General features: G+C 35.0%; 2 protein-coding genes across 2 annotated transcripts in view; one reads left to right on the top strand and one right to left on the bottom strand.

Annotated features, from left to right (window-relative positions):
• Positions 1-11086, bottom strand: part of LOC111514947 (CD63 antigen) — a 37312-nt gene extending 26226 nt beyond the window's left edge. Inside the window, exons 1-3 of the mRNA XM_074173619.1 lie at positions 10866-11086; positions 10624-10812; positions 10399-10569 (exon numbers count right to left, since the gene is read on the bottom strand). Coding sequence (XP_074029720.1) covers positions 10399-10569; positions 10624-10812; positions 10866-10928 — 423 coding nt within the window. The 5' untranslated portion in view covers positions 10929-11086. The remainder of the gene's footprint in view (positions 1-10398; positions 10570-10623; positions 10813-10865) is intronic.
• Positions 11087-15707: 4621 nt separating this feature from the next.
• Positions 15708-23393, top strand: part of LOC111514946 (CD63 antigen) — a 10871-nt gene continuing 3185 nt past the window's right edge. Inside the window, exons 1-4 of the mRNA XM_023171189.2 lie at positions 15708-15899; positions 19994-20182; positions 20242-20415; positions 21698-21922. Coding sequence (XP_023026957.2) covers positions 15831-15899; positions 19994-20182; positions 20242-20415; positions 21698-21922 — 657 coding nt within the window. The 5' untranslated portion in view covers positions 15708-15830. The remainder of the gene's footprint in view (positions 15900-19993; positions 20183-20241; positions 20416-21697; positions 21923-23393) is intronic.

Genomic DNA, 23393 nt, shown 5'->3' with positions numbered 1-23393 from the left:
AATCTTAAACTGAGAAATAAGTTCAAAGTACCTAAAGCTCTTCACACGATGTAATGAAAATTTATATTAATTAGTATTTGGAATATAAATTCAAATTCCGGCCCCAAAAGGACGACCTTCAGTGAGTCATATTCTGCAAGCATATGTATTTTCAATCTGGCTTCACGATTAATTGAGACACCAAATCGAAACATTTAAATTCAGAATATGCCTACATAAACTTCAGAATATAAATGAATTCGTAAGATACCAAATATAGGATAGAATTAACTGTATACAGTCAGTTATATGAATTACTAACGTCTCGCCCCGGCTCCGCACGGGTGCACTGCTGATAATAAATATACTACAGAATGTCTTTATATACAACGTTCATAGCAGCTTTTTGTCAGCAGATAATACAGACCCAGCATTTCAAATCTGTAATATCTTCGGAAATATTCATTAAAATTACATGCTGTAAGGGGCATATTGATGACATTATGGACAGATAAGATGAAGAATATATTAAAGATGATTTGAATTGATGTATGTAGCCGTTAGCGGGTAGATCATCATTGTTTTTACCACTTTGTAAGTAAAGTTGAAAATTATAGAAATTTTCATTTTTCATAAAGATAATTTTATTAACGCGGCTTACTTGGAATATTAAAAAATACTTTGTTGTTGGATATCTACAACATAAAACGAACCTACATACAAAATTCCAGCCTCCGAAAATATAGCGGTACAGAGAAATAGTGATGAAAAGGTAGTTTTCATATTTAAACGCGCCATTTCCCACACGGGGGAGGCCCCATTTGAAATATTTGAAAATCCTTTATTGGTGCGCACCTAAGGCCTAAGAAGCACCTTTATACCAAACTATTACTATCAATCAATCAATTTATTTCATGAAAGGCAATGGTTACATTGGAAATTTACAAAGAATAAAGAAATTACAAGAAATAAACAAGAACCCTACAAAAGATCATGTTGATTTTATTCACTTTTCTTAAGGTTATTATGTGCGGTTTCTCCACTAAGTGAGATTAACATGATTTTTTTGTTCTCATAGAAAACTATTAGTGGAAAACTCTACAATGTTTAAAGTGTGGTTAGTATATCATAATAAAGTATGAAAGTTATAAAACACATTTCACATAATGAATATTAGCAATAATTTTACATATATAATACCTATATGGTTAGTAAGTATATTTTAGAATTCACATACTTTTTTTTTTTAATATATTTAGAGACAAAATTGTACATGTATACATTGAGATTGGTAATTCAGTCAATTTATTATTACCAGAATTGAAGAACTAGATGGTTGAATAACCAAAATAAGTGATGAATTCAAAAAAACGAGCAAGAAAACCACGTCAGTTTCCGTTTGAAACAGTTTATCTCGAAAACGGTTCAAAATAGAAATAGTATTATCTACATCCAAACTAAAATTGGATGAAGAGCTAAAAATGTTGAAATATACAGGGTGTTCCATTTGAAAAAATTGAGTTCCACTCATTTTATCATGAGATCAAAGTATCTGCATTTTTTGAAGACCCTGTATGAGGCAAATGAAAATATGACTCGGAGTGAAGATCTTCATAGTACTCCACCCCATTTCAAATTTGATCGTTTTAGTGCAAGAGAGTTCAAGATTATCAGCATTTATAAAAGTTCATGTTTGGTAAAAAAAATATCGAAATTAATTTATATCTTCTAAACGGTAATAGAGATGTATAGGGAAATAGTATATGAATTTGTTGACAAAGTGATAATGAATCATAATATGATATTATATACGGGGTGTTCCATTTGAAAAATCAAAGAAGCCGCTACTTTATAGTAGAAGCGACAACGCCGCTTCGTCTGAAATATTTTAGGCGTGTAGGTCATATTGACTTATGCATACTGTGGAATTTTCAGGTTGATCCGTTGAATAGTTTGCCAGAAACGGCTAATGAACGCTCATCATGAAAAGTCTTGTATATTTCCTGTTATGATTGGTGGGAATTTCTCATATCAATAAGATTGTTTATTTTCATTGGATCTACGTCCGTGATGTATTCCTTTAGACTTTTTTTGAATATAAAAAAAGAATATTGTCTGAGTTTTGAACTCAAGGCGTTGAAAAGTCTTGGTCCAAGGTAAGAGTGGCATCTTTGCCCAATAGCTATATAGGATATAGGTATAATTGAGTTTTTGTTTACGGTTGCTCTTGTATGATAGGAATGCGATACTAAAATTAGGATATCTTTATTTTTGTATCAAAATTTTTTGAAAGAATAGCCGTCTGATATCAAAAAATTTTGTTTCGTTATATAGGAGATTTGTGGAGTAATATCGATCTTTTTTTAATAGTATTTTGATCAACATATTTTGTAAAGTTTGTAATTTATTTAAATGTGTGCTAGCTACACCTCCCCAGCCTATTATGCTATACGAGAGCCTAGATTCAACGAGTGCATAATAAGTTGTGATCAATTCAAGCATATCCAGCATCTTTGATAATACTATGAATTATATATTAATTTTCTGAGGGAATTTGTTACGTTGTCGACATGTATATTCCATCTTAAGTGTCTGTCAACAGTGACACCAAGGTATTTGATTTGGTCGGTTGCGCTAATTTCAAAAGTAGTTCCGTAATTGTTGAAAGTAAACTTTTCATAATTGGGCAAGTTGGAAGCATATTAGTTCAGCGGTAGGAACATAGATTTTTCAAAATTGATGGTGAGTAGTTTGTGATTGAACCAATCTATCAGGTGGCTGAAATCTTCTTCAACGATATGTTTCAAGTTATCCCAAGAGTCTGCGCTATGAAAGATAGCCGTATCGTCAGCATAGCTGATGATATTTCCACATGTTTGCAAGGTGAGTAAGCCCTAGAACTGTTCCTTGTGGAACTCCGCAAAGTACAGTTGTTCCTTCACTTATATATCCGTTTATAGTTACGAATTGTTTTCTTGAGTCCAAATAAGATTGAAAAAATTTTAAAGCACTTCCTCGGATGCCAATACTGTCTAAGGCTTCCAACAACTGAGAATGATCGACAGTGTCAAACGCCTTAGCAAGGTCGAGAAACAAACAAAGTTAGGAAGGAAATAGCATCCTGAGTCGATTTATCATTTCGGAAGCCAAATTGTTTGGCAGAAAGAGTATCAATTTGCGTTAAGTAACAGTCAAGTCTGGTTTTCAATATTTTTTCTAATATCTTAGCAAAATTTGATATCAATGATATTGGTCTATAATTTGATGGAACATTTTTGTCTCCCTTTTTATGAATGGGCTTTATACTAGCAATTTTGAATTGTGACGGACATACTCCTTCTATTATTATTTTGTTTATCAGATGACATAAGAGTAGAGCTATTTCTTTTGCGATCTTTTGCAATGTCTCAGCTTTTATTAAATCTATTCCGGGAGATTCATGAGGTTTCAGGGGGTGGATTATATTGCGAATCTCTGTGGGGTCTGTTGGTTTCAAGAATATAGAGCCTCTTGTGGGAGAACTGCGAGGGCCTGGAGAAAGAGGTTTGATTATTTTGCCAGCGAGTTTTGGACCAATATTTGTAAAAAAATCATTGAATATATTAGCAATATCTGATTGATTTTCAATGAGTTCTCCCTTTTCGTTGAGAATTGATTTTTTTTGATTTGTGCTTTTGTTTTCGCTATGTTGCTGTATCGCTGCTGTTCCAATGTTTTGATATATATATATATATATATATATATATATATATATATATATATATATATATATATATATATATATATGATTACAGCTTCCTAGTACTTACCAGTACGGAGAAACAGAGAGGAACGATTGAACATGGCAATGAAAAATTGTGGAGTTTTGAGTGTTTTTTCTTATAATGTTATCCGTATTTGGTACTGAAGAGCCAACAATGCAAGTGTTTTACGGCGAAACATCGATGTCTATCAGTGAGGATGACTGTGTTCCGTGTAAGTGAAATATACTTCTTTCATCAATTATATTGTGTAGGAATCCTGTGAATGTTATCTGATTCAATTCCATTACGAATGTTTTGAATACAAACGGAATAGAGAAAAGTGTTTTTCGTATAATTCAGCGTTCATATAAAAGTATTTGTTTCAAAAGTATTTTTCTTTCATGTAATTTAATGTTTATATGAAAATAGCTGGTTCGACAGAGTTTTTCCTTCCAGTTTGTACCTGAAAGTTACTTTTTGGCTTGATCTACACATCTTTATATAGATTGTATACAGATATACCTACACAGTAGGTTGAATGGACTGACGTCTATCAGAAAACAACTACTCCACTGGCTAATACCACGAAGGGCATTGGATTATATCCGACAGGTGACAGTACAGGATTCATCACTAAAGTTATTCCTGCATATGCAATTGGCAATACAACTGAAAGAGTCGACCCTCAATTTTGGAACGGGCACACTTGCAGACCGGTTTCGGGCTCCTTAGCCACTCGTCAGTGCAAGATAGTAGCCATCCTCCACCTAAAGTCAGTTGTATTGCCAATTGCATATGCAGGAAATTTTCTGTGAAGATTTCTGCACTGACGCCTGTCGGATATAATCCAACGCCGTTCGCGGTATTAGCCAGTGGAGTAGCTGTTTTCTGATAGGCGTCAGTCTATTCAACCTACTGTGTAGGTATATCCGAGACGGGTTTTAACATTTAAAGTTCATTTTTTTAGATTTGTTTACTGCCGGTCTTCAAGCATAACCCACTGACTAATAAAGTTTTCCTTCCTTATTAAGAGAAATCGAGCAAATTTCGGATATGCAGTTGGTTAGTACCTCGTCCACTAGATGGAGTGACATTTTGTTGTTCGTTCCAACTTAAGACGAGGAATGAAATACTCTGAAAGAATTTCGATTTTCAATTATGGAATATCATTGACTTTAGTTCGATGATGGCCACTATCTTGCACTGACGAGTGGCTAAGGAGCCCGAAACCGGTCTGCAAGTGTGCCCGTTCCATAATTGAAGGTCGACTCTTTCACTTGTATTGCCAATTGCATATGCAGGACATTTTCTGTGAATATTCCTGCACTGACGCTTGTCGGATATAATCCAACGCCGTTCGAGGTATTAGCCAATGGAGTAGTTGTTTTCTGATAGGCGTCAGTCCATTCAACCTACTATGTAGGTATATCCAAGACGGGCTTGAACATTTAAAGTTCATTTCTTTAGATTTGTTTACTGCCTGTCTTCAAGCATAGCTAACTGACTAGGTAATAAGAAAATCTTTATATTGAGTTAATTTTTGAAATTGATTGCTTCCTTCTTTTCTTTGGAAGATTCCCACATTTTTTGTATAAAGATGGAGAAGTAGAAAGCAAAAACCTTTCTTTCCCAAAAATATAGAAGATAATTCGTCAAGAATTGTAAATATCGAGGGTAACTCGAAAACATACGGAATATCAGGGCTGGATTTAGGGGAGGGCATTTGTGGCTACTGCCCCGGGGCCTCCACAATAAAGATTAAAAAATATCAGAATGTTGACATTTTTCCTGCCAAACATTTCTTTTTGCATTTTTACTAAGAATACTTGCACAAACATAATAATATTGTTATCGATATATCATAAAGCTCTGATTACAAGGTTCCATTTACTATTAATTTTTGATCTGACCGATTTCAATGGCAATACTTTTTTAATGAGTAATTTATATCCATGTGTTAGAAAGAAATAAAATAAGTGAAAAAATATTCCGAAAAACTGTTAACTCTGCAGGCCAACCTTACAAATCATTTGAATGGAAATTTTTAAACAACGCAATCTATTGAACGCATCGATTTCCGCCCGTATTCCCTTTTTGAATTTTTTTAAATTTTCTTAGCGAGATGTTGAAAATTCAACTTAAAAAAAAACTAAGGGGCCTCCACTCCTTCGTTGTCCCAGGGCGTCCAGACTTTCGAATCCTGCCCTGCGAAACATTATTGGTCCAACAGTTTTGGAAATTAGATCTGATGACATATAATTATCGATTGGCAAAATGCGCGAGAAAAATATTGTCACGATTTTGATGTTGAATTTATTTTACACAGGAGGTTCGAACTCTACCAATTAATGTTAATGCATTGAATGAAAACAATATCACATACACTGCTTATACAGTGTGGTCCAACGAAAACTTAACACCTCGATTTTCCGGCGTTAACATGAAAATGTGGAAAATCGCTCGAACCCGTCAATTGCTGATTCGAGGGGGAACAACTTTTCCGCTGTTTTCATCCCCGTGACTTCAACCCCCTAACGGGGGTGAGCACAACCCCTTGATTTTGAATAGGGATGAGGGGTGTTGAGATACCTCATTTTGAAGATCTTATCGTGTACTATCTGCCCGTAAAATTTCACTTCAAAATATCCATCGATAATGAAATAACAGCGAAAATAGTGAAAGAGGCAATATGGAATTTATCTCGAGAATATTATTCGTATCCGACGCATTTCAAAGGTATTGAGTGGTTAATTTTTTGTCCAAAAAAGTAGACGGACCTTGTTTTTGTACCTTAGTCTATCGTGAATTGTTAAGAACGGTACAAGTGTGTACAAGCGATTGTAAATTTGTAGTGGAATTAAAATGGTGTATTCCGTAGAAGAAAGGGTGGAAATGATAAAATTATTTTTCCGAAATAACGACTCTGCGCGCACAACAGCGGCTTTATTTAACGAACGACATCCTGGAAAAAATGTATCCGCTGCTTACGTTGTGCAACTGGTTGCCAAATTTGACGCTACTGGGTCAGTTGGAAACAAAAAGAGGGTGCATGAAAGAGACGAAGCGAGGGACGTGGCTGTCTTAGGTCATATAGCAATGGATCCGACCGTTAGTACTAGGAAATTGTCCGAGGTATCTGGTGTTTCACGCACAACAATCATGAGAATCCTGAAACAACATAAATTCCATCCGTATAAGATACGATTGGTTCAGGAACTGAATGAGGATGATCCCGACTCCAGTTCTGTGAAGTGATCAGTGAAATAATTAACTGCAATCAAAACTACATGTTCGATATCTGTTTTTCGGACGAGTGTTCATTTTACCTTAACGGCATTGTAAACCGGCATAACTGTCGGTATTGGTCAGATGAAAATCCACGATTATTTCGTGAGGTGTATACACAGCGCCCCCAAAAATTAAATGTTTGGGCGGGTATTTATGGAAATCACATAATCGGCCCTTTTTTTCTACCCGGTAATCTCACAGGCCAACTTTATCTCGATCTATTGGAGAACGCTATTTATCCAGCCCTCGTGCAAGTATTGGAGAATGCAGAAGACCATCAAACGATCATTTTCCAACAAGATGGCGCACCACCTCACTTTGTTCAAAATTTTACGGTCAGATAGTACACGATAAGATCTTCAAAATGAGGTATCTCAACACCCCTCATCCCTATTCAAAATCAAGGGGTTGTGCTCACCCCCGTTAGGGGGTTGAAGTCACGGGGATGAAAACAGTGGAACAGTTGTTCCCCCTCGAATCAGAAATTGACGGGTTCGAGCGATTTTCCACATTTTCATGTTAACGCCGGAAACTCGAGGTGTTAAGTTTTCGTTGGACCACACTGTATATTGAAACTAGCCAACCGCTCCGACTCCGCACGAGTACAATGCTGATACTAAATATGAATTCACCCACTGGAAATTTAAGGGCATGGAGAAACAGTGATGAAAATATAAGTTTGTTGTTGGAATATTTGAAAATCCTTTCTTATTGCACACCTTCAACAAAAAACGAACCTTCATATAAAATTTCAGCCTCCCAAAATATAGCAGTACGGAGAAAGAGTGATGAAAAGTTAACTTTATTTTATGAACTCCACTTTTTTCCCCGCGGCTGGCGCCCCAGTTGGAATATTTAAAAATCCTTTCTTTTTACACATCTACAACATGAAACGAACCTACATATAAAATTTCAGCTTCACAAAATATAGCGGTAAGGTGAAACGGTGATGGAAAGGTAATTTTCATATGTAAACACCCCCCTCTACAAAATAAAACGAACCTACATATAAAATTTCAGCTTCCGAAAATATAACAGTACGGAGAAAGAGTCATGAAAAGGTAACTTTATTTTATGAACTCCACTTTTTTCCCCGACTGGCGCCCCAGTTGGAATATTTAAAAATCTTTAGGAATCACACGTTAAAAGGCAAGACCTCGTTAGTCCTTAGCTCGCACAAGTTTCTCAACTTCTGAGAGTTGTCGTTCGTATGGGGGCGACAGCTGATTAACAGAAGGAACCTTTGGTGTAGTAATGAATATTACTGGAGTTTTCTCCCAACACCAAATCGTTATTTTCAACACCAAGACACGTGTTTCGATCACCAAGTGATCATCTTCAAAGAGGAAGATAAAACTAGAAACTAACGCGAAGCTAACGCTATTTATGCTATATAGATATCCCATACAGGTAAACCATCTTGGTGTACCTCCCATACAGATAATCCAACCTAAATTAATTTTACATTTTGCCTTATCTATTATTTTATATGTATAGCTATTATTTTATATGTATATGTTATAGCTGTATATAAAACAATGTTCAGCTATATAAAAATTAATTTCACAATATTGCCTATCTAAATTTATTTTTGCAATGTGTCCTTATCTAGTATTCCTGACAGTTCACATCACTGTGGACAGACAGCACAAACATGCTGGGTTGAATTTTTTAGTGCATCGTCTTTTGACTTTCCCTCTAACACATGATAGGTTCACAATACAGGAAATAGCAGCCACTAACGGTTTCTCGAGGGGGATTGTAGATGACATAATGAGGAAGAAGTTTAGGTTAAGAATGAATGAAATCTCGACTTTCAGAAAGGACAAAAACCAAGATAAATACATCTCAGTTACATACCACCAATATACGAAGAACTTTGGAAAGATTTTCAAGGAACTAGGTATGAAGGTGGTTTTTAAAACAAGTCATACACTACAGAGCCTTTTGGGAAGTCCAAAAGACAAAGTCGAGAATTCAGAAAAGTCTGGATTTTACGAAACTGAATGTAAGGACTGCGATGCAAAATATTATGGACAGACAAAAAGATCTATTAAAGTGAGATATAAGGAACACATAGCACACTTGAAATATGGAAGACCTGAAAAATCAGCAGTCGCCCATTATATTTTGCAACAAAACCTTTCCATAGAATTCAGTTCATTAAGATTAGTCAGACAAGTTAACAACAGGCAACTAGATGCCACAATAATATTATGAATAACGATGACGGGCCTATACCAAAGAGCATACTATATAGCTTGTTAAAATAATGTTGTTGGATTTACTGATTACTACATAAGGACACATTGCAAAAATAAATTTAGATAGGCAATATTATGAAATTAATTTTTATATAGCTGAAAATTGTTTTATATACAGCTATAACAGTTAAACATATATTGTAAAATAATAGATAAGGCAAAATGTAAAATTAATTTAGGTTGTTATACCTGTATGGGTGGTACACCTAGATGGTTTACCTGTATGGGATATCTATATAGCATAAATAGCGTTAGCTTCGTGTTAATTTCTAGTTTTATCTTCCTCTTTGAAGAAGATCACTTGGTGATCGAAACACGTGTTGAGGTGTTAAAAATAACGATTTGGTGTTGGGAGAAAACTCCAGTAATATTCAGATTTTAAACAGATTGCACATCTACAACCTGAAACGAACCTACATATAAATTTTCTGAAATATTTATCATCAACGGTAATGCCTATGTGAACACCATTTTCATTGAAGGTTATTGAACCTGTTTTGATAACATTACAACGTCTAGAAAGCAGATTGGTTTTATAAAACCGGATTTACTAAGTCATGTCACGTCAAGTGATTTTGAATGGGTTGATATTTCGCTGTCTGTTTGGCTTCCGAAAGTCAAGTGATGGATGAAATTAAACTGGAAAAAATTCAGTTCAATGAAATATTTTTCTATTCAGTGTAATCTATACAAAGAATGACTTCTTGCAAACATATGCAAACATCAAAACAATATAAGCAAATTTCAAAATATAATCCCAGAAAGAAAGTATTTCTGTAATCACGCCAGGGTATTTTCTCAAAATTTTCCATCTAAGAGGAGAATTATCTAAAATGACCCTCAGATCATATGCCAAATTTACAAAGACTCAATTGTGTGCTGGCAACTATAGTAGTTAGGCATGAGTTTTATAAAGCTAGACGTAGTTAAACTCAATTCGTGTAATTACTTTCCAGATGATGGATGTTAGAATTCCTTTTGTTATAACATTGAATGTTATTCGCTCGTGAAAATGTGGTCTTTATTTTCATTAACTGGCATAAATCAAAACTGAAAGATCATTCTACACAGAACAATCGCATAACATTAAACACTAATTTTTTATTATTTCAAGAGTCACTCACCTCATGCTGAGCAATATCCCATGTATTCTTGATATCTTCATTAATATAATATTCATTCATTGTTGAATTCAATTTGTTTTCCAACATCATCTCAACATCACTACGTTTCACATATCCTACTATTCCAGTGATTAATTCAAGCATCAATATCACAATTAAAAGGACTGAGTACTAAAAATTCAAAAATATAATGAAATATTAAATGTTCTTATGTGAAAAACTTACCGTTATGACCAAGCAATGATTTTCCTTGACGGCACCGCAACATCCAAAGAAAGTTATGATAAAAATCACAACACCAACCCCTATAAGGACTAGAGGGGTAGACTGATAGCTGCTATACACAAAATTTGAGTAATGAGAGTAAACTACGTGAACAATAACTCCAACTGTGAGAATTGCAATGCCAGATATCTGAAAATTCAGTGAAAAATTAAATAGACGCTGTTCAAATACAATGTACTTACCGCAAATAGTAGGTTGAATGCAAAAAGTAGATATTTAACACATGACATCCCACTTGATACCATTTTGTTAGTGTTTTGATGAGAGTTGAGTTTAATCGATAAGTATGAAACGACAGAAATTCACTTCTAATCTGTATACACCACCAACCACCAACACAAAACAAATGAAGCACCGAATCAACATCAACGAATGAATGAACTAAATTGCAGCAGTGTTTTTGACATGGGTCAACGGGAATTAAAGAATGAGTAATGACAAATACAAATAATAGAGTATGAGCGCCCAATGACGATGCCTAAGACAGTTTAGCAGAGTTTCTTGATTCAACTCGAAATTTATGCTGGATTGCTTCAACCAATAGCAACGCGCAAACGTGTCGAAAGAACTAATAAATGAATCCATCGGATCCATTTATGAACTCATCGATGAATTTAAGAACCCTTGTTATCTTTGTCTAAAGAATCTTATTGTTAATAACATCGTCTTTATAGTTATAGATAATAACTATTTACCATAGTTTTCTATGACCAGCCATAATCTAACATTGAAAAAACTATTGAAGAAATATAAACTAACAATGAGACATTACTCAAAAGTAGAATTGAAATATCTCTTTCAGTGGTGTCAGTGCTTCCCCAGATCAGGTGGTGGGCATTGGTATCACAGATCACAGCCAATTATGAGATGCGATCTGTCTGCACGACAGGCTGCCGCTAGGTATATAACCTATTATGTTTAGCATTCAGTTATTCATTCTTTATCATTCATCGTTGGTAAACATCCTTAACTCTCGCAAGTATTATTCGCGAGATACATTTTCTACTTATTGTCTCATTAGCTTATAACAATAATAATGATTATGATAATAATAATCATCGGACCCAATGATCACTTACAAGGCGTGGGGAGTCGTTTGCTAATAATGCTGGCGCGCCCTCCCGAATGTATCGGGGCTTCGGGGGATAGGGCCTGACCAGCGTATACTACGGTAAAAAAATATTAATAATAATGATAACGATAATATCCCGTTAAGAACTGAAAAAAAATATTTTACAAAATAGTACACAGTAACAAGGAAGACGTCCATGGGTTGAAAAATATAAATATATAATAAAATACAAATTTAAAAACATTGACAGTCACTACATATGAAAGGATAGAATATTTTGACAATAGCTGCCTGGCTAGGGTGAAGAATTATTGATTTGCCAAAATTAATTGATGTTATAGCAGTTTTTTGGATGAGATAAGATATAATTCGAAATATTTGGCGAGTCTCTTATTGTGCTGTCCAACTTACCAAAAAGTTTTGGTCCAAGGTAAAGTAGACTTTTTTTGAAAAATTGCAGTTCAATGTGCAGAAGTTACCAATACGTATTTCGTATATATATATATATATATATATATATATATATATATATATATATATATATATATATATATACGAGAGTGTCGTTCATATTACCTATCGAATATTTCATTAAAACTGTTATTGATTTGAGTGATAGATGATTTTTATCAGCCCATGTAATTACTTTTTTATAGACCAATTCACTTATTTCTGGAACTACTGTGGGATTGTTGGCTTTAATCAAAAGGTTGGTGTCGTCTGCTAATGCGATTGTATGTACCATCTTAAGGTCATGAAGATACGTTATTAGATCGTTACCATAAATTAAAAAGGAAAGTGGTCCCAGTATGGATTCCTGAGGAAAACCCTGTTTCATTGTTATTGATTGACTTTTGACAATGTATAATGTACAGTGACTTGTTGTTTCCTATTTTGAAGACATGTCTTTATCAAATCTTGAGCAATTTCCCGCACTTTCAAAATTATTAACTCATTGCATACCCCATGGGTCTCCAAACTACGGCCCGCGGGCCAAATCCGGCCCGCCAGTGTCATCAATCCGGCCCACGACAGCCAATGATTTACTGTCATCAATCTCGCCCGCGACAGCCAATGATTACCTAATTGTTGTTACTATTGCTGTGATAAGTTGAAGAAGAAAACACAGAATGATAATTACTCGGTTTTATTTACTTGCAAAACTTAACTACAGAAATGATGAAAAAGAAAACCTAACTTAAGTATTTAGTCTGGCGCGAGTTGCAGACTCTTGTTCAGTATTCGCTTTGGTAAACAAAGATTGCTGCGATTTGAGTCCGCGTTTCAAAGCTTCAAATTTTTCCTTCCGCAAACTTCCTGTATACTTGGAGTAACTTTGAAGATGTTTCGATTCATAGTGTCGTTTAATGTTATAGACTTTGAAAACAGGTATGGTTTCCTTACAAATTAAACATAGCGCCTTATTACTGGACTCAATCTCAAAATATTGAAAGTTCCATTTTTCTTGGAACGTTCCGCATTCACTGTCGATTTTTCGCTTCTTTTCCATATTAACAAATCACACATAAAAACAATAAGTCAAATCAAAATACTTTTATTGACGGGTGTTACTTTATTTCACAATAGACAGTTTCGCTTTCTTCGCCTTTCCTACGCAGACTAACTCGCAGTTGAATAAATGAATGAATGAAAATCGTTTATTTACATTTGTTTGATAATTACATTACATTTGTTGGGTGTGTTTATGTGGGGCTTTGCTATAGGCTAATGCCTCTGTATGTGTGTGTGTTTTGATGTGTGTTGGAGTCTGTGTTGTGTTGTTTTTGTGTTCCGCTTATTCATATAGTTTTTCCGTTGATCCGTATGGTGGTCCGGGTCCATTGCAGGGGTCGTGGTTGTACTTTTTAGGTACGGTTTTTGGTCGGGGCTGCATGCGGGTGAAACTCAGGACTTTCCAGGACGCTGCTATCCGCTGTCCGCTTATCTGATCCTCAGTGGGAGTTCCTCTAGGATATCCTGGATCGGCTCCGGTGGGTCTTTCATTGCTCCCAGGAATCTGGCTGGGAGAAAGGGGAGCTTTTTCCTGGGTATCTTCCTGGATCCTCCACGGGGAATCCAAGGCGTAGTGAGCGTGTTGATGGCATCGGTGTTGTTGCTGCTCATCGTTCTGGTCGCATATCGTCCTTGAAGTTCCCGAAATCTTTGGTTGATTGGTGTAGTATTGGTGAAGTTGTATAGGTTTAGGGATGGGTATCGATAGGGAAGGTTGTGTATACTTCGAAGGATTCTTCTCTCGGTTGTAAGGATTCGGTGTGATAGTCTCGGGGGAAGTGTACAGTATATCATCGCTTTGTAGTCCAGGACTGGTCTTATGTAGGATTTATACGTATGTAGGAGAGTTTTACTGTCACATCTCCCGAGCTTGCCTCTCAGAGTCTTTAGAAGGTTGGCTCTCTTCCGGACTCTGTCCAGTGTCTCTCTCAGGTCAGTCTCCCAGTTGAGGGTCCTCATGAAGGTGACCCCCAAGTAGGACACCGAGTCCTGGAGTATGAGATTTTCCCCCAAAAGTCTGAGATCCAAGTTATCGGGGTTTAATTTAGGACGAGTAGAAGTGTTGGGATGTCGGAATAGGATAGTTTGGGTTTAGGTGGGGTTTATTTTGATACGCCAATTGTTGCACCATTGCTCGAAATGGTCGATCATGTTTTGAGCTTGAATTTGCAAGCGGCGGGTGTCGGGGGCGGAAGAGTAAAGGATGGTGTCGTCGGCGTATTGTAGGATTTTATGGGTAGTGGGTACGTCATAAGCGTAGATAACTCGCAGTTGCGCCACTAGCCTTTTTATATGCAATAATTACTGCCATCTCGAGGTGATCGGAATACACTAGCTAGAACCAGAACTTTCTCAAACCAACGCGGTAATTCCAAATATTTAATACGCCTAATGCCACCTAGCGGGTAGCTGAAAAAGATAGTACATAGTAACACTACTCGCCACTAGATGTCGTTAAGTGTCACAATACACAATAATAATTGAAATGCAAAAAAAGCGTAAGTTTGCTTAGGTCACGCACTTTGCGACTATCCTAGTCTAGAAATATAGTTGAGGGCAGAAATTGGCCCTTGGAACAAACTGAAAAAATCAATATGGCCCGAAGGCTTCAAAGTTTGGAGACCCCTGATCTACACAATTGAACGCTTTTGAGAAATCAATAAATAAACTGCATATATATTTGAAATTTGCAATCAAGATGAGTTATTAAATGATTATTGAAATTTTCAGTACTTCGATTATTCGTAAAAACATACTAATTCGATAGGAGAAGGTGATTAACTAGTAAAAATGAGAGCAGTTGGATTTTTAATGTTTAACTGAAATAATTTGGATATACTGGAGAGTTAACGTATTCCTCCATAGTTATCATATACATTAGGGTCTCCTTTCTTAAATATATCAGAGTAACTAGTGTAACTTGTGATTTTTTAGGAAATACGCCATGCTCAACAGAAAGATCAATTAGATATATCAATGGATTATACAACTACTGACCACATTTTTAAGAAGATTGTTTGGAATACTGTCAACCCGCTAGCATCCGAATTTTTGAGTTTTATCACCATGTGAAAATAATCAAATGCTGTAATTGTACTAATGGAAACGTAAAATGGCAAATTATCAACATGATTTTTCATTAAGTCAATATCAGCAACACCAACTAACCGAACCCTTCAATTAGATATCAATAAGCGTTGTATGTCGTAATGTGTGTCTTTATCAAGTATAGGTTGTGGAATTAAAACTTTAACTCCTATAAATTCATTATAGATGTTTTCTCAGATTCATTTACTATATTTACTATTGACTATTGTATTACATGTCACGCGCTAATATTTTCTGTCAATGTAATCGTGTATCCGTGAAGTTCGCTCTCGAGTTCGCGGAGTCTTCACTTGAATGCACCTCTATTTGACATTGACGTTGGTGGGGATTTTCATATTTTTTAGGAATGCTGTGACGTTAAGGCAGTCCCTACTTAAAAATATTCTAGAAAAAAAAATTTATCTTATTTGCCTATCTGGTACAAAGAGAAGACTGTTCATATTAAAAGTTAACAATGGATTGTGCTTCCCTTTTGAGAAGTTATTCGCGGTATATGTTGATATTATTCAATCTGATATTTGCGGTGAGTTGATCAAATAAGTATTCTCTGAACGCTGTGAGTCACCCTTCTGTTTAATGCGTTTCGTTTTTTATGATTTTTTTTAAATACAACTGTGTTAGCATTTTGGACTCTCAACTACCTACATACTATAGGTATATCATTCCACATTCCACCCTTCAGTAATTGTGGCTTACAACTGGATGCATGGTGGCTGAAATTAGAATCTTAACGGCTGACTATAGGATTTTTCGAGTATTTTCAGAAAAAGTTTAATATCAATTTTAATGTAACGAATTGATAAAAATTAGATTATCTATCTAACAAAGAAAACCTCAAAATATTTTACTATGTAGAATTTTTGGTAACTTTCCTTCCAGTTTTATTTTTTATCTTGATCTCAAAATGAGATGTTGCTCAAATGGCTGACTACTGGCTAATCTACCCTACTTTATGCAGAAATGTTTCAAGGAATTTGAAAATTAATGGAATTGTGTATTTTTCCATTGTCCAGTTTAGAATATGAAATTGTTTTGTTCAACAGGAAACAGCTGTTAAAATAGGTTTTTCCGTTAACTAGCTGTTAACCAGCGAGCTTAAGATTAACGAGGTCGCATCTTTTAAGGAATATTCGTAGCACAGGTTAAACGATAGGAAGTAAAAATTGATAGTGATCGTCCGGTCTCATGGCTTGAACCACGGGATCACACAGCGTTCGAATGAGAGAGTGGAGCAAACCACCCATGCCAACCTAACTGGCTACTGTCCCACAGGCTATTCAATGTTGAATTAAGGCCCTGGGAGGGCCAAATTTGTTTGTGTGTATATTTTAAAATAATTCTACTCACAGAAAGTCAATAACAAAATACAATCGAAATATTTTTGAATATGCTGATGTTGAGCGTTAGTTTCTATAGTTTTTCAATTTATGTACCTACCCCCTGTTGAGCTAGTGGAACTCTTGTGGCTTTTTTGCTATTCGGGAACTGGCCGATTTATCCATTTCTTTGAAGTCTCTGGAAAATATTCCACCTTTGTGGGCTTTTTACGTTTTACCTCTTTTTTTATAGCATCCATTCCGGTAATCGTTTTTCCTGTACTAATTTGTACAGGTCTTTTGTTGGCTGTTTCTCATATTTTTCTGGACATAATTTGGATTGTCCATAAATTGTTTGCATTCTGAGATCCAGTGCTTCACTTCTGCATAACAAATGACGAGCTGTCTCTATTCCTGTGTTGAAGCAGTTCTGCAGTAAGATGTTTCTTTATAATGTACTGTCTGAACAAAGGTGTGTGCACTACCAGATGTGTTTTCCCAATACTCTTTATGTTTCTCATTGACCTGTTCTCCGATCAGGTTCAGCTGGTTCAGAGCCAGTATATGGAGCTGATGATCTGTGTCTAGCCCTCTCATCAGTTTTTCCTTGCCTGTGATTTCTGAGTGTACAGGCTCACAGTATGGAGTCAATCTATTCTGATCGATCTGGTAGTTTCTTCAGTATTTCAAAGCATTTCCAGACCAATCTTGATATCACTCTTGGATTTATCAAAGTTCTAAGTTCAGCCTAGGATTCTGTAGTAATATTGATGCAGACATTATATATATATATATTTTAGTGATTGAGTGATTCACTTTATATACAAGGAATCCGAGCTGGTTAATATAGAAACCAAAACTTCAGCATTGCCCGATACTTTATAGTTCCCCTTTTATTTACACTGCAAGTTGACGAACTTCCACACGATTCAGTATGCTGTTAATACCAAGTTTTATGAGTGTCTCCTGGTCATGAATATTCGAGAAATAATCGGAAAATGTAAAAAAGAGACACATTGTTTGCAGTTAATATATTGCCACTTAAATTGTGTCATAAAGTGGAGCAAACTAACATATTCTTTTTGAAAGACTGTCATAAATCCCTCAAGTTTTTAGGTGTTATACTGGATGCAAAACTCAATTGGAAAGATCACATCACAGTATTTTTCTAAGCTGTCCAGTATTCGTTACCTACTTCGTACAATCAATGATTTTGTTCCTTTTTATATTTCTGCTCTTCTGAAGACATTCAACTGATTGGTAGAGGAAGTTTATCTTACAAAACCCCTTCCTTAAAATTTTGGGGAAAGTGTGCAATGTCTTGTCTACATTGAAACTAACAATACAACAGTAATATTGTTCAGATATTGAGCAAATCAAGTGATAGACTGAATCGATCCCCAGAAATTAAATATCTCAATTTTGTAGGAGTAGAAATTAAATTTCAATCTTTTTTTACACGATTTATATAAGCTTCACCTGTATGTAATGTATGTTTGTTTGTAACTTTCCTTTTCATTTCATATCGGGATCTGTATTTGACAGAATTATCGATATTATTGCTTGATCTATTCGCGGGCAGATGGCGCTGTGACCTTCTTGATATAATTCGAACTCACTTTACATGGATTTCTTCATTTGAAAAAAGGGTTTTTTTTTTATTAACACGCACGCCTGCTGCCTTATTTGTAACCCTCCTTTGCGCGCCTGCTGCCTTGGGCTTTGTAGCTGATTTTCAAGCTCCCTCTCCGGAGTCGGAAAATATCAATGGTCATTTTTCCAAACAATATACGGCTGATTGATCCCAAAGTTTAGATAAAATAAATATAGTTTAAAAACACTAAAAAACAAGCTTTTATAGCATACGAAACTAAAAAACACATCGAACTAAAAAGTTAAAAATATTTCTTTTAAAATAAGAAAAAAACAATAACGAATGAAAAATACTAGTATTATTGTGAAAAAAGCGTGGGCGCTTTGTGCCATATTTTTTGTATATCAAGCGCCCGCCGCTTTTTTCACAATAATGCTAGTATTTTTCGTTCGTTATTGTTTTAATCTTATTTAAAAAATATTTTCAACTTTTTAGTTCGATGTCATTTAAAAGCGTGTTTTTTAGTTTTTTAAACTATATTTACTAAAACAACAATTCATATCTTCCAGGTTTGCTTAAGAGAGTCTCAAAATGTTGGTTTTCTGAAACTCATTTATTCGTTTATATTCTCAATGTAAATAAATTTTTCCAAAGTAGTTTGACTTGAGTGATATTTCGTACATATTTTAGAAGAATCTGTAGAAATGAAAAAAATTTCGTGCTGTAATTTTTTGCAAAAGTTTCAGCCGCAGTTCGGTTTGAATTGTTCTTCATTATTACAACCACTTTAAAGAATTTGCGGTGCAAAGTTTTTGGCTTTCTACTACTCCATCTCGATACAAAAAAGGAGATGTGGGAAACTTCCAAAAAAAAAAGGAAGGAAGTAATCAATTTGAAAATAAGTAACTCTATACATGGATGTGTAGATCATGCAAAGAAGTAACTTTCAGACACAAACTGGAAGAAAGTCCTCCTGAAACAGCTACTTTCATATAAACATTGAATTACACGAAAGAAAAAAATTCTTTCGAAACAAATACTCTTATATGAACACTGAATTATACAGAAGATACTTTTCTTTACTCAGTTTGTATTCCAAGCATTCGTTATAGATTGAAATCAGATATCATTCACATAAGTTCTACTTTAAATGAATGGTAACAAATTGCACTTAGATGGAACACTGTCATCCTCACTGGTATACATCGATGTTTCACCGTAAGACACTTGCCTTAAGGCTCTTCAGTACCAAATTGGATAACATAGAAAATACACACAATTCATTCATGAATTACGATTTTTAATGTCACGGAATAAGCTTGATCTACTTATGTCATTGTAATGTAATTACGTAAAAGTAGGTATCTTCTGTACAATTCAGTGTTCATATAATAGTATTTGTTTCGAAAAAAAAAATGTCTTTCGTGTAATTCAATGTTTACATGAAAGTAGCTCTTTCAGGAGGACTTTCTTTCATTTTGTGTCTGAAAGTAACTTCTTTGCATGATCTACAAATCCATGTATAGAGTTACTTATTTTCAAATTGATTACTTCCTTCCTTTTTTTGGAAGATTCCCACGTCTTTTTTTGTATCAAGATGGAGTAGTAGAAAGCCAAAAACTTTCTTTCCCACAAATTAATCACTACTAAAAATATAACCCTTTCAATTCAAATATGTAGTTGTTCATTTCTTCTTTTTTTTTTCAGATTACTGGAATAATAATAATTTGTGTAGCATTAAGTGCTAAAGCATATTTCCATGAATTCGACACATTGATGGAAAATAAAGTTTTTTATGTGTCCGATTTGCTTATTGTCGTTGGGGTAATAATATTTTTTGTATCCTTCTTTGGATGCTGTGGGGCTATGAAAGAAAATGCCTGTATGACAACAACGGTAATTTCTCGCATTGATGTTGTAAGTAATTATTAACATATTTTTATTTTTTTTTTCAGTATTCTGCACTTTTGATCGTCATATTTTTACTTGAGTTGGCTGTAGGAATTTCTGGAGTTTTACTGAAAAACAGAACTGAAGAATTTCTTAAGGACAAATTGAATGAAACTATCCAAGACTATGGCCCACAAAATAATGAAACTACAGAATTATGGGATACTATTCAGAGACAGGTAAACATTGTAGTAGTTTTACATACAGTGCATTTCTTTAATGTCCCCTCCCCCTTTTATTTTTTGAACGAGTCAGTTCAAAAAATTAAAATTTGGGATAACGAAATTAATGCATGAATACTTTATTTTGAAGTGAAATTGACAGATGAAACTTTCAAGATGGCGACTGGACGCCATCTGGAAAAAAATTAAATGGAAAGGGGGGTCTTGTGACACATCATTTTGAAGTTCCTGACGAATACTTCACAATCCTAGAATATGAAGTCAATATCTTCACCTACTACAAAATGGCGGAACATTTAATAAATTCCTGAAGACAAACACATTAATATCGATATTTCTAGAAATATTCCTTTTTATCTGCCATATGGCAACAACCCGCTAAGGTTTGTTAAGCTATTTTTTGTATATAAAAACGTCAAAAAATGTCAGTTGGAATATTCTCATTTAGTTTTCGATTTTACTAGTAGAAAGGTACCACGTCAACAATCTCTAAAGTGGTCAATTTTTGTCCATTGAAAGAAAAAATTGAAGCGATTTTTTATTTAAGGTGCGACGTTCTCGTTCGCTATTTGGTATATGATTTTCCTTTCCTTGTTCCTGGTTTCATTGCTAAGTGGATACACCCAAAAGACAATAGATAAATTAGAAAATATAATCAAACAAAAAAATACAGAACAAGAATTAAACCACTCCAATAGATAAAACAACACAACGATGGACAGCATTTACGTACGTAGGTCACCAAACCAAAAAACTAACAAACATCTTCAAACCCCTGAACATCAACATCACATACAAGACCTGACATTCAATATAATACACAAAACGATACACACTCCTAGGAAGAGTAAACCTAGAGAAGATCCAACACTAAGAATATTACCTGATATAACCCAAATACAGGCAAATTTACCTAAAGTACCTGCAGTACCTGCAGTAAGGGGTTCTGATCGCATAAAAGGACAAACAAGAGGATGACACGTTCAGTTTGAGTAGAGCCTTCAAGATGATAGCACAACCAGCTGTCGAAAGCGCTCGCATATAATGAATAGGAGTTATAAAACTTCAAATCCCTTTGGTGACATATATATATATATATATATATATATATATATATATATATATATAAATATTTGTAACATTTTTTATTTGTATCATACACAGTCAACAAAATCTCTCTCTGTTATATATACAGGTTATCAATTTGAAACTTCCAGTAAACAATATGAGGAGAAATCTTTTTCTTGGTTGTGCTTATAATTCATGATTTTCATTTAAGTTCCACTGCTGCGGAATAGACAATGCCACGGATTGGGTGAATTTCAAAAAGGACGATAATCACCTTGTACCACTTTCTTGTTGCGATATTCCTTATGGTGCATTCAAATACAACTGCACGATTGAGAAAGCTTATCCAGAGGGTTGCCTGATGAGATTTGGAGACTTTGTGAATGATAATATATCTGCTATAGAGGGAGTTGGCATAGGATTTGCTATTGTTCAGGTAAGATGGATATTACTCAAAACTGTTTGATGTAGTAAATAATGAATGTACATTCACATGACTGTTGAAACTTGGAATTATCAAATGATTTGCGATTTAGGATATATAAATCAATATTAGGACTCTTTGTTTATTTTCTCTTTAGGCAGAAAATACTCTTGAAAAATGTGTATTGTAAAATTTATTGAATAACAGTTGAAGATAACTTCTGATTTTGAGTTAAAATTGTCTTCTCAGATCATAAAAGAAATAATCTGTTTTTCTGTCAACCAACTGTCGCATCCCTACGAATGAAAATTCTCAGAAGTCGAAACTTGTGAGAGCTAAGGATTGACGAGGTCTCACCTTTTAACGTGTGATTCCTAACACGGCTTTATGTTGCTTAATGATTTAGATTACTGTATTACATATTTATGTATAACTTTTTATTATATGTGATACATACGAGGGTGATCTGAAAAGTTTATGACCTCAACGTGAAAATAGCAGCACTCGTAAATGAAAGCTAGTGAAATTGGTTGTCCATCTGTAACAGTCGTTTGAGTGGGTCGATGTGTTTTATGAAAATGGACAAATGGAGTATCAAACTCATTAAATACTTGTGTTTGAAAGGCAATACACCTAAGCAAGTCAAAGATGTGTTGTGAGGACTCTCCACCATCATTTATCACAGTGAAATTTTGGGCAGCTGAATGTAAACGTGGCCGTAAAAGCTTGGAAGACGATGAACGTTTGGGATTCCAAAAACTGCAACTACCGACGAAAACATCGCAAAAGTTCACCAAATGGTGCTAGGTGACCGCCGAAGAAAAAACGTGTTCGTATGAACATTTCTCTGTTGGCACAGTTTAGGCGTGATAAATCTGAGTTTTGCCGCCAATTAATTACTGTAGAAACTTGGATACGCCATTATATGCCCGAAAGAAAAATAGAGTCCAGACAGTGGACTGCAAAGGTGAAACTGGCTCCAAAAAAAGCAAAAACTGTTTTTCCGCTGGGAAAGTGATGCCGACTGTTTTTTTGGATAGTCATGTAATTATTTCATTTGATCATCTTCAAGAAGGAAAAACCATTGCAGGAGCATACTATGCATCATTACTTGACAAGCCGAAGACAGAACTTGCGGAAAAACGGCCACATTTGCAGGAAAAAAAATCTGTTTCATATTAATATATATACAGGGTGTTTCAGAATTCGACGGACAAACTTATACCACGTCATTCCTCTTGCAAAATGATGAAAAATGAGGTAGGACATGTGTGTCCGGAAATGAGCCGTTTCAGAAATACAGGGCGTTGAAGTTGCAAAATAAAAAGACCCTTTTCGTCGTAGCTCCCGGACTAAAAGGAATAAATTAATGAAACTCAGCAAATCGATTACGAGCTAGAATGTGCTTCCTCCAGTGGTATGTTTGCTTCAGTATCAGTAGCCAGTGGCGTTCCAGCGGGGTAATAGCTTATATTTCCCCCCT

The sequence above is a fragment of the Leptinotarsa decemlineata genome, unplaced genomic scaffold (assembly GCF_025532065.1).
Source record: "Leptinotarsa decemlineata unplaced genomic scaffold, Ldec_3_MD MMD2_tig00000251_RagTag_RagTag, whole genome shotgun sequence".
Lineage (NCBI taxonomy): Eukaryota > Metazoa > Arthropoda > Insecta > Coleoptera > Chrysomelidae > Leptinotarsa > Leptinotarsa decemlineata.
This window is presented reverse-complemented; position numbering and strand designations above follow the sequence as displayed.